Below are 12,699 nucleotides of genomic sequence, written 5' to 3' on the forward strand. Positions count from 1 at the left end.
TGGTGTTCTATGACAAAAACACCTCACTACAAGGTGCCCTGGAGACATCCTCGTCAGAACACCGAATCACCTCAGTGAGCTGTTTTTGATAAAGAAAAGTAGCAGCTCTACTTCCAAATGACTCCTCACTCGATCTCTACGGCTGAGCCCAAACACACTTCAGATGAAACTCACATCTACTGCTTGTTTCTGTGATCTTATTCTTTTGGTCACTAGCAGGAGCTCATGGCTGTAGATAGATAGACTGGTAAATTGACAGCTTCACTTTCCAGTATAAGACCCTCATCACTACCAACACCGCAAAACCGTATTTATCTTCCACTCCACTCCTCACTCGTGAAGGAGAGCCAAGATAATTCAATTCCTTCAACAGCTCCAGGTGCAGATGCTCTTGGGAAGAGTGTTACTACTGGCAATATGAGCCATGCTTTTGTGATGGTTGTACAGGGACTGAATATGACAATGAGCCAGGTGCACCATTCTCCCTAAGCACCCGGACACTCCAAAGGACGCAGTTATATGCCCTCTCCAAGTACACTCTAACAGAGGGACCCACCGCCTCAGTACACTGGCAAGACCTTTCCAGGTGAGCTGAAAAGTGTGATTCCCATGTAAATGTACCACACACAGTTACAAGAATAGTTACAGGAATCCCCGTATCACCGCCCCAGTCTGCTAATCCAGAGTCACTGCTCCAGACTTCCATAAAGACTATGCAGAAGAGATTTAACCAACAAAGCCGCAAAACATCATGAACCTTGAGGAAGTCAGGGTGAATTCCAGCCACCCAGTGGCACAGTCATCCAGCAGTTGTTTTAGTATCTTTGTCACCTTAGCCATAGTGATGGCCCTCACCAGCTTTGTCTCTAGACTTACTTCTTTACACATATAAATTGGGAAAACCCAGGGACTGAACGGGTGATATAAGAAAGATATCGAGTTTAAAATCCTTGAAGATTTTTTAATCCATATCCTTGGGTACAAAGTCTGGAATGAGCAGGCTCGACTGCAGGCATACTTGTGATTCGTAGAGTTTCTAAAACTAGAATAGGAGGCCAAGTCTTCAACTCTCAGGCTCCTCTCCTGTGGAACCAGCTCCCAGTTTGGATTCAGGAGACACAGAGTAGAGACACCCTCTGTACTTTTAAGATGAGGCTTAAAACTTCCCTTTTCAATAACGTTTGTAGAGGACTGGGTCAAATGATCCGAACTATCCCTTAGTAATGCTGCTTTAGCCTCAGACTAATGGGAGAGTTCTCATCATGAGAAGGGGACCTCTCCCCTACTCCCTCTTTTTAGTTAACTTTTATCCACTTTCTCAGTTTGTTTAGTCCTTGTTTTTGACTTTGGTCTCTCACTATTCCCCCCCCCCCCATTTCACCTCATACACAAACAGTCAAAGCAGATGTCTGCCCCTCACTGCGCCTGGTTCTGCTGGAGATCTCATCCTGTGAAAGGGGAGTTTTTCTTCCCCACTTTTGCCAAGTGCTGCTCATAGAGAATTGTGTTTGGGTTTTCTCTCTCTAAAAGTGGAGGATCTTTACGTTACTATGAAAATCCCTTGAGATATCTATTATTGTAAACGAAGAAGGGAAAGAGAAATCCTACAGTAACACATCTTGCTAAAAACTATACCCTTGTGACTGTGGGTACACCACAAACCTTATTGTAAATGTATGTTGGAACTACATGTAACTAATGAGAATGAAATCCATTTTTACCAATCTGATTATTATACATTGATGTCAAGCACAAAGGCAAAAATCCTGTAGAGCTCAACACTCAAAAATAGTATCATTTACTTAGTTTGAGAGTAATCAAGGGTCAGTGGCTCAAATAAGGTGAAAATCCTTTCAATAGGCTTTGATGACATACTGTTTTATTTCTTATGATTTTCAAACTGAACCACCATTACTATCCATTTGCATATCACTCCTAATTTTAGTCAAAAATCAAACTTGCTGTGTTGTCCATTTTTCATGACATGTGGGCTTAGCAGCAACAGATATCTGAGCCATATTGCAAACAACCCAACAACGTCATGTTCTTTTCTTTCTTTTTTTTAACAATATAAACTGAGTGACATTTGCATCCTCACAAACAAAATGATGGGAAAAAATGAAATAAGATGAAACCGACAAGGACAGCATAAACATCATTAGGTGTGGACAGACTGTGGTACCATTGTGGACAGCTCAATCAGCAGAGTGTGGGACCATGCGAATGTCTCAGGATGACCTCACTGTGTCCACCCACACTTTAGAAAATACACGCTTGTGATTCACACTCACACACAGAGAATAAACAAAGTAAATGATTTCATTCAGTTTTCTATGCAACTGTGTGTGGAATAACATGTTAAAATTATGGATTGCGACTCATTTTATTTAATCTTTTCTCTTTTTTTTTGTTTCTTCATCTTTAGCATTAATAGTCCGCGGCCTTCTTAGCATTTCTCCACCTCCCCTCAGGATAAAAAGAAGGCATATGTTTTATTTAAGAAGTGGAGAGTTCTAATACTGAAGCTGATTAAATTCATCATCAAATTGCTACCAAAAGGGCTACACTAGATCTATTTATTTCTCTAATGTGAATTCAGATTTCTAAATTTTGGGTGAAAGGCAAAAACCTGGCTTTAAAGCATTCGTGACATTTTAGGAAATGCAATTATTTGTTTTTTGTGCTGAGACTGAGACTAGAAGATTGATATAACAGTTCATTTTTACATTTCTTAAAGACGTTTTGTTAAATAAACAAAAGTAATAATTAATAACCTTTGATTACAATCCAAAATTTAGACGTTCTCATATCAATCTTCAGCATCAGAAAGCATGCATTTCCCAAAATGTTCAGCTCTCTCTTTAGCAGACACACGTGAGATTTGTACTTTCCATTGTTTACTACTGAGCTTACTTCTTTCTACGTGGTGATGGGCAAAAATGGTGATCACAACAAGAAGAAGTCCAGAATCTCAATCATATTTCCACCTCCTCTCGTGGCTTGGTATCAAATCCATTCAGTCTTTTAGGAGTGAATTTTGTTTGTCGCCGTTCTCAACAGAATCCAGTCTTTGCAAACCTCCAAAGCACAAGGCCAGGAGACAATACTTCACTCCTTTGGCTTCACATTAAAATCCAAAAAGGTATGTCTCTAAGAGTCTACTCACTCTGCATTAAATCCATTACATGCATCCATTCGTCCATAGTCTTTAAAATGAATGAATGTGGGGCTGGACTTGTTTTCCTTGGCATAAAATCCATCCATTGGAGTCACAACCCCAGTGCTCCACTGTGTTCAATGAGCAACAGGTTCTTAAAACATAGCTCAAAATGCATGGTTTACTCGATGCGGCACAATGATGCTGTTCAGTGTGTTCAAAAGCTTAATACTCAAAATGTGTGTGTTTTTTTTTCTTTTTTCTTAAATCAGTCAAATCCTCAGATGATTCACGCCTCCAGAAACAGCACTTGAACAAAGTGCCTACAAACTGAATGGTTCATCAACTGGACTACTGAAACAAAGGAAAACCCTGACATCATAGTCAATATGAATAGTAAATGTAAATATACACACACGGGGATAACAGGCAATCAGTGTCGTATTCATTCAAATGCAAATGTGTATCTAAGCTGCATGTTGATCTTTGTCCCTGTCGATAAACAAGACTCTGGATGTGGTGTAGCACAGTAACAACATCCAGTTTTCACTAAGTTGCATTGAAGCATCAATTGGGAGTCACAGGGCACAAAAAAAGAGAAGATTTTCACATCTATCGCAACGTAATGCGAGCATTGCATTGGGGAGAAAGAGATGCATTTTGATTTTCTTTACCCTACCGAAAACAGAATGACTTAACGGACGCCAGTCTGCACTAACAGTAACATTCAGTGATGTGTAAATGCTTGAAGAGGGATCGGAAACTTTCAGAGCAATCTTAGCCCTCTAATGAGACCAAGTGAGATATAAAGAAAAGGAGGCGGAGGTGAGAAGCAGGTGTGTCTTAAGATTCTCTTTGCTTTTTCTCTCTCAGTGAAAGTCTGAGGCCCTGAGGTTTACGAGGCAGAGAGAGGTGCGGGAGGCGATACGAGAACACTCCCCCCCCCCCCCCACACCCTTAATGAAATAACGCTGCTTTGCCGGAAAATGAGGGTACTACTGAAGGTGTATCCAAGAAGGTGGAACGCCAGAGCCTGCGTTTGCACGTTCAGGTTGATTGCATCAAAGTCGAACAGGCTAGCGTTTGGGACAGAGATATTCTGCTGGGGGGGGGGCAGAATGAACGACTGTGACGTGACGAGCCGGCCAACTCATCGACTGGTTAATGAGCCAAAGGGGTAAGTGTCCATTAACCAGCCTGTGTGAGCCTTCTGAGAAAATACAAGTGAAGAATGTGTCGGTCAAATAAACACATAAAAACAGCAACAAGGACAGACACAGTGGATAGATCCAACTTTTCTTCCAACCCAAAACCAAACAATCCGTCATGGGGCTGGCCAGTGACAGCGGAGTTCAAGAGACCACCACAAGGACTATTTGTTTTCATCATTTATCAAAGCTAAGACAATTTGCTTACTTACTTATTCAAAATCAAAGAGTTCTTTTAGCTTTAGGAGATGTGCAGCAGGAAATATTGATATACTGGAAGATTTTGTTTTACCGTGTATCTAGTAGGATTCAAATATATGTGTACACCTACTACACCGTAATATTTATTATGTCATTGCTGCTGTTGGCTAAACTGATTTTCCTAAAACCAAGGTGTGACTTCAACAACCTACTCTTTCTAAAACAAAATGACTGGTTTAGCAAGACAACACTGAAATTTAATGGCTGAAGGCTAAACTTAACCACAACCAAATAACTTAAAGTAAGGTAATATGAGCAACTGTCTAAATGAGATTGTAATACAGCGAGGCATAATCTACTTTGTGACTTGGATGCGATTGAACACATGCTAACAATAAAGAAACACTCTAATGTTCAAGTCTGCAGAAGCACGCCATCTTTGTGGTTTATGGTAATGAGGAAAAGGCCAGACCCTCAAACTCTTCCATGGCACATTTTAAAAATGTGAAACATGTTTTCAAATCAATAAACACCTTCAGGACACTCTCAAACAGTGCTGGAGTAATAAAACGTTCGTTGCCACACAGAGTGCGAGCTGTAATTAAGGCAAACGGTGGAAACGTCAAATTCTGCTTTCAGCGAGAACACTACCTACAACGTTTTGCTGAAAAGTTACGTAACAGCATCAAAGGAATTGCATTTGACCCAACGCTTGTATTAGTTTAATAAATGATGAAAGTTTTTTTTTTTTTTGGCAGTAGACTTTTGACCCCATTGTATGTGCAAATATACATGTGCACACATACACACACATACACACACAGAAAAAAGAAGAAGGGTGGTGGAGTTGGCAGGAAGAAGTTATCATCCAGATCATCACGAGTCTTCGTTGCCAGAGTCGTCCTGGTTGTCGTAACATCTGGTGGACGTCCCGCAGTCCTCCACGGCGCCGATTCCCCCGGCTTCACCTACAGACTCCATCTCGCTCTCGTCCTCCTCCTCGTCCTCCTCTTCCATGTCGTCGTCGTAGAGGTCGTCATAGAGAAGGTCTGAACTGCGGTCCTGAGAAGGAACCCGGGTTTGGATGCAGTACTCGGCCAGCGTGGTGGGCACTTTGACGCCGTCGCGCTCCGCCTCTGCTGCTGTTGACATCACTTGCTTCCTGTGAGCAAACGTGGAGGAGGTGTATTATTTTTTTTTTTCTCCATGTTGCATAAAATACATTTCTTCAAAGTAACTACACACACTGGTAAGAGTGTGTTCATTTGTACCTGATAATCTCTGCATACTCCTTGTCCTTGCCTTTGCTGTCCCTCCATTTGCGAAACATAACTGAGGCATCCACATTGGCTGGGGAGAAGGTGTTTGGCTCGTTGAGCAGAGAGATCACACTAAGCAGGATGGTCCTGATTATCAGCACGTACGCACACATGCCACACACACACACACACAGAGTCGAAATGAGGACACTGTAATATCAGATGTCGTTGTCATATGAAAGAAAACCTCTACACGAGCTTTTTGAAACCTCAGAAGCTGTATCCCAGCTCGGAGAGAGGTGTTACCTCACCTCTTTCCCCTCGTGGCTCAATTACATTCTACACCCAATCTGCTCAAGTTTTCAAACACAGACTCGGCACTTTAATGCAACTCTGTGTTTCTTGCTGATATGCTAAATTTAGAAGAAATTCAGAAACCTACCCTACAGTGGTGTCTACCGCTACAGATAGAATACAGAACAAAGAAATGGTAGAAGATAATTATATCCAATTCTTAATTTCATTTATGAAAATTAAATAAGACCTAGATCCAATTTTTGTGCCACAAAAAATGTCTAATTTAGCCAAAAGGAAACTGAACCACAGCTAGCTGTTCCTAGCAGCAGCATTTTTAGACTCGATCTGCTAGTTTTTGGCAGAAATCAGAAACTGAGGGGTCTAGTGGGTTCATGCCTGTCTAACTCGTCCCCGCCGCTGAATTCTTCATGTTCAAACATGCAGTATTAAAACAACTGTAAACTGACATCACTTGAGGTAGTATGTCAGGCTTCACACAGCTCCCACCGGTGTTACAGTATGCTCTAAACAATTCTTTTCATGCTTGTACATGCAAGACACCCCCAAGACTTATCAACAGGCCTAAAGGTGTAAAATTAGTGAAGGTGAACTTGGACCAGAAGGTTTGCTGAGAAATTACCTGACATTCTGGGTGGGGTTCCACCTTTCAGAGGGCAGCTCCCCACTCTGAGGATCGTCAACAGGGGGGTGTAAGATCGAGATGCACACATCTCCATTCTGAAGACCAAAAGACATAAAGGAACATTTGTCAGGAAAACACAAACGCGGCAGCGTCTTTAAACAAATCCATTTTAAAAAGGAAATAAATGCCAAACTGCAAACACGAAAGCATTAAGATCCTTCAGGACAAACCTCATAGATGTTGGGGTGCCACATCTTGGTGAGGAAGCGAAAGGTTGGTGGGGAGTATGGGTAGTCAACTGGGAACTTGATGTGAGCCTGAAAGAACAAACAGAAGTCTGACTTCAGTTACTTGTAACTAAGCTTCAGCCATTTAAGATTACTGGGGTCTTAACTTCAAGGAGAAAGCATCTGGAATGTGAAAAAACCCCACTATCCAATTAAACTGCACATGTGTGTATTTTTATTTGTGCAATAATAAATTATAATTATCAATGTTCACCAAAAAGTAGGACAAAGGAATCAAAAAGCTACATTAAGTAGATGTTGACAGTAGATTTAAGTTGCTATGGGGACAATTCATACACACATATAAAGTAAATAAAAAAATATATTTAAAAAATTATGGCCCACTCTTTGCATCGTTGCCTAAGTTCATTTGCGACAGCATTGCAACACCTCGATCCTTTTCTTTTTCATCCATTGTGGTACAGATTTGTTGCTGTGCTTGGGATCACTGTCCCATTGTCAGGCAGAAGGCCTCACATTTAACTCTAGAACATGTTTGTATACAGAGAAGCTCACAGCCAACTCCATGTCTGCAAGGTGCCCAGCTGCTCAGGTTCTGTGGCTGTAAAGCCAGCTCAAATCACCACTACTCCACCACCGTTCTTTATAGTTGGTATCACATGTCTGCCTTTCTGCAGACATGGTGCTGTTCATTATGGCCACACGTGTCAACTTGGTCTCATCTATTAACTGACTTTTTTATTTTTATTTGAATTTTATTTTTTATTTTATTTGTATTCTTTCACTTATTGTTGCATGTGTGTTGTTACTGCCTGTGTTTGAGTAATTTCTGTAACTGTGAGACATCTGCTGCTGCCTATCTTGGCCAGGTCTCCCTTGAAAAAGAGCTTTTTAATCTCAATGGGATCTTCCTGGTTAAATAAAGGTTAATAAATAAAATATTCAGAGGACATTGACCTATGATGCAGCTTTCCAAACTTCCAATTTCTTTTTAGAAAGAAGAGGCTTTCGCCTGACGACCCTTCCAAAAAAAGACATACTTGTTCAGTATTATTCTAATTGTGCTGTCATGAACATTAACATTTAACATGTTAACCGAAGTCTGTAGAATCTGAGATGTAGTTCTTGGGTTTCATGTTTGAGCATTACACAGTCTGACCTGGGGTGAATTTGCTGGGCTGATCTGCAAACTGCAAAGAAATCTTGCTTTTATAGAGATGGCCACACTTTCCGATGATCAGTTAATAAAAAGCATTTCATCAGTAGCACCTGACTGCTATTAATTCCTATGAAAGCAGTACTATTGTACTCAGGTGCTACCGGACTCTTGTGAAAACATGTAAAATATTGATATTCTATGGAGCAATACATATGAAAGGTCTTGCTTATTTAAGCAGGTCAAACGCCAAAGTTATGTTGTTGTAACGCCACAGCCTAACTTTTAGAAGGGTGTTAAACTGGCATTTGGGGCATTATGAAAAAAATATACAAAGTTTAGCAGCTGAAACCCTTTAAGTTCCTGTTTTTATTTACATTTTAAAGAGCATCCTAACTTCTTTTTGGACACGGGGTTTCAGTCAGCCACAAAGTTGCTTCCTTTACCGTCATATTTTAAACCACATCACATCAGAGAAATAGTTACACATCCAGCCGTACCAACAATTAGACTGTGAATCACCCTATATTGTCATCGGTTCCTAATTAATTTCACTGTGACACAACATCAGGTGCTTCTGGCTCTTTCTTTCCAAAGTATTATCAGAGAAAAAGGATGGCAGGCTTGGGTGTGTGTAGCTCCGCCCTAACTCTCACTGAACTGCTTGCCCGTCTGATAGGACTATCATTACTCCACAGCTAGTTACTAAATTACTGCAACTGTGTGACATTAAACACGTAGACGTCATGACACACTGGCATGAGTTCCACTGCTTAGTATCAGTCGCTGAAGCAACATTTCTTTTTAAATGTGCAAACACAAGTTAACAGATTGGTGTCAAAGTAACAGTAAAGTCTAACATGTAGTTGCCTTCATGGCCATCTTTCTCTTTTTATCACTTTGAGCTCGTCTGGATTTCTGGGTTTTATTTATTTTTCTGTCTGCATCACATAGTCTATCCTAAAATTACTTTTGTATACCTTAAAGTGAGGGCAATCAACACAACACAGAGAATTCTGGGGAATGATTGAAAGCTGTTGCTTGACTTTAAATCCAAACACCTTTCACTTTACTCTCAGTATAATTACAGGGGACACTGAAGATATCCCAAAATATCTCATCCCTGTACAAAAGCATGATTGTGTATGGTGTAGGCTGCAGGAACCAGGCAGTAAAAACAAAGTTACACTGAAACACCTGAATTGTACTACAATTCACTTTCACCAGTTTTTCATTAAATGAAGGTCAGCTGCACCACCCACCAGTCGGGCATTTACAAGACTAAACAAGTAATTTATTAATGTCATTAGGCACTGGCTGCCAAAGTATTCAACAAACGAGTAGTATACATGTCCCTTAAAAAAAAAGGGAAGTCCACATTTCCTGTTTGCTAGCTATCACATAGACTGGAAAACCAGCCCAGAGTTCACTCTTACTTGTGGCATCTAATCCTGACATTTGTTAGTGCTGATGTTCCTCAAATTTTTGTGGCTAAAGACATGCCAGTTAAAAGAGTATACTACAGCAATACCTGCTCTGTCTTATCCTTCCATTCCCACTAGGCTACAGCATCATCTGCGTAGCACCAAGCTGAAAGCAGGTGCTCTTTATGCTACATTTTCTAAATGTTTCACCGAATATGCAACATATTCAAAGAAAAAAATATAATGAATCTAATCATGTCCCTTCTCTCTCTGTACTCAGGTGCCATTTATATCAGTCTCGTAGCTAAAAATAGCAAGCACAACCATCTTACAGTGAGGTGGGTGAGGGCTGGGTGAGGGCTGGCCGAGGAGAAGGACAGGACAGAACGACTGAAAATGAATAAAATATAATATAAAGCCTAAAAATTCCTCGCCCATTAGAGGCAAACCACGTTTCAATTACAGCTTCAAGAAGTGAAAAAGATCTAGTTTGAAAGTTTGAGTTTGTACAGATTTTAGTAGGAGGCTAAACTACAAAGCTGTGTTAAGAATTGTAGCATGCCCTGACATATATTATATTACAAAGAAATTCTAGCCGATAATATATTTGGTCCCTAAACATATTTATTGTATGTGTTTGTTCGCTAATGAATAGCTTCATATGAACTCTTTAAGTAAGCATGACTTCACATAATATGTGTACTGGAAGTGATTGTCCCACCTTGAAGTAGCCTCCCTCATACAGGGTATTCGGGGGACCAAAGATGGCCACTTCCCAGTTGTAGAGGTCAGACTCCTCCACCAGAGTGATGCGGAAGCCTTCCACTGGCTGCTCCTGCAGAGACTTCAGCTCCATCATGAGGGCCTTCTGGGAACTAGGGGTTGACTGGTGGGCCATGTTCTTTTCCACACTTCTTGACAACAGTTAGCCGCACAGATCAGTGAGAGGAAGCAGGAATTGTGGAGTGGACAGAAATATTACGAGTTTAATGACACTGTCAGGACTCTACTCACTTTTCATGCATTTTTAATATCATGACCAGTTTGACTCAGAAAACAGCTGCAGTGTCTTAGCTTTGCTTTCATTAACAGGAGTCTTTCTAACAAAAACGATAGGAAAAGCAAAACGCTGTGAAATTAAACCCTACATGTAAAAAAACAACAACAAAAAAACCAGGCACACACAAAAACAGCTCATAAACATTCAGGATTTGTGGCCTGCAAAGCCTGATTATGTCAGTGGTTTGGCTCGCAGGCCCATTATAGTGGGGGAAAAAAGCAAAGTTAACAGAAAGTGTTTACCTCTGTCTCCTTGCACTGTGTTCGCTTCCTTATAGCTGAGCCCTGCAGGATAAACTCATTGGCTGTCCATGCTAACCTGGCTGTGCCTTGACAAAGAGACAGTGACAATAGCAGTGGCTTTTTTCCCCTGCTAAAGCCTATGGCTGCTCCTCGTGTTGTGTTTCCGAAATTCTTTGTGTGCCAGTGTTGACAGTTGACATGGAGCAAATATCAGTGTAAGTCACGGTCTCCTGCGGATCATTCTTGGCTTTAAAACAGGACTCTGGCTCTCCCTGCCATCTCTCCGTGCTGCTGGTTCGGTTCGGACAGGCGCCCAGCTGATCTCTGCTTGTTTATGTTTGTTTATCTGCTCACTGGCAGTCTCAACTTCTCCACACGTCAGCTAAACCCCTACCGAGCAACTTCGTTCAAATAGAGCAGATTTTCTGCTCTTTGTCGTCTCTCCGGCACAGTTACAGTGTAAAAGACTGAAAATTTCGAGCCCGCGGTCGCTAAAAGGACAGTAAGTGAGAGGTTTATACTCGCGAATTACAGTGGATTTAATCGATTTTTATTTTCCTCCCATCTATGCTTCCGGCTATCATTGCGCGTGTCTGCAGAACGTAAAGCGCGTATCTGAACGTGACGTGCGCGCACTCGATGTTATTTTACATGTTCGTTCGCGTGACATTTTTATGTTTTAGATTCCAAAAATACATATTTGTAAAACATATTTTAATAATATGTTATTATTTTTTATGTAAGTTGGTTACATTATTTGTCTAAGCTCCGTCGCTCTCTTTCTTAATACTAAATATCTGCAGCGTGAAGTCCTCACACATACATACATACGGGCATTAATATTAGATCTCAGACATTATTGACATTATTGTAATTTTCATTAAACCTACGTCTACTTCCTGTCCTTAACTATATCCCCATATATTATTACTTATAAGAATGTCATATAAAGTATTTGGTTAGTTGGGGTGTATATATTGACGAGATCACAATTAGTGTTTTTTTTTTTCAATCAATTTCCTTCACTGGCAATTCTCAGAGCATCTACAACACAGATGTCACTTACTGTACATTGTGGGCCATATGACTCTTACTTTGATCTCAAGTGAGAAGGAGCAGTGAAATCCCCCTTTCAATCAGTGCAAACAGGTTTAATTGTACATTTAATATCTGGAATATATCAATATAAGAAAAGAAGTGCAGTTTGAACAGTATATCTCAATTTTGTACATGATAAAAATAGTGCTGCTGTAGCAAACAAAACCAGTCAGCACGACACTTTGAAATTAAATTGTAAGACATAAATGTGTAAAATTACAGAATAAGTTCTGGTAGCTCATTGTTCAGACTGTGTTTTAATTCTTTTTTCTTTTTTATCATGGACCCACTGCAAATACTACTACTACTACTACTACTACTACTACTACTAATAATAATAATAATAATAATAACAAAAGTAAAATTATATTATTTAAAAAAAAAAGGATATTTCTATATTAGATGATATTGGAAAAAACATCTAATATCTTTTAAAAGCTTATCTATTACTTGATTTTCATTGGCATAGTAGGAATGACCATGGTGGAGGTCTTCATCGGTAGGAAAAATAATAAAACGCTGGGTGGGTGCTATGATGTTACTGATAGTGAACTTTATTTTATTCATAAGGTTAGTTAGTAGAGTTACCAACCGTCCTGTAATAAACAGAATGTCCCGTATTGAGAGAAAATATTAGGCGTTTCTTATTGAGCTGAAAAGGAACGCAGTTTGTCCTGTACTTCAGCTAGAATGGAAAAAGACACAA

At 40.2% G+C, this 12,699-nt stretch overlaps 1 protein-coding gene across 2 annotated transcripts; it reads right to left on the reverse strand.

Annotated features, from left to right (window-relative positions):
• Positions 1-1,859: 1,859 nt before the first annotated feature.
• On the reverse strand, positions 1,860-11,500 carry ube2r2 (ubiquitin-conjugating enzyme E2R 2). 2 transcript variants are annotated; one of them, XM_085456119.1, is made up of 6 exons: positions 10,896-11,500; positions 10,315-10,504; positions 6,996-7,082; positions 6,763-6,860; positions 5,838-5,972; positions 1,860-5,728 (listed from the first exon to the last, which is right to left on the reverse strand). In XM_085456119.1, exons 2-6 carry the CDS (start codon positions 10,489-10,491, stop codon positions 5,443-5,445), a joined length of 783 nt encoding a protein of 260 aa, XP_085312245.1. In that variant the 5' UTR covers positions 10,492-10,504; positions 10,896-11,500; the 3' UTR covers positions 1,860-5,442. The 2 variants fall into 2 exon arrangements, with proteins under 2 accessions (XP_085312245.1, XP_085312244.1); XM_085456118.1 differs by having other exon boundaries at positions 10,315-10,507.
• Between the last annotated feature and the right edge of the window lie 1,199 nt (positions 11,501-12,699).

Source organism: Copadichromis virginalis, linkage group LG5 (genome assembly GCF_057382275.1).
Source record: "Copadichromis virginalis isolate Kocher_CV1m ecotype Utaka linkage group LG5, C_Virginalis_male_GT1.1, whole genome shotgun sequence".
NCBI lineage: Eukaryota > Metazoa > Chordata > Actinopteri > Cichliformes > Cichlidae > Copadichromis > Copadichromis virginalis.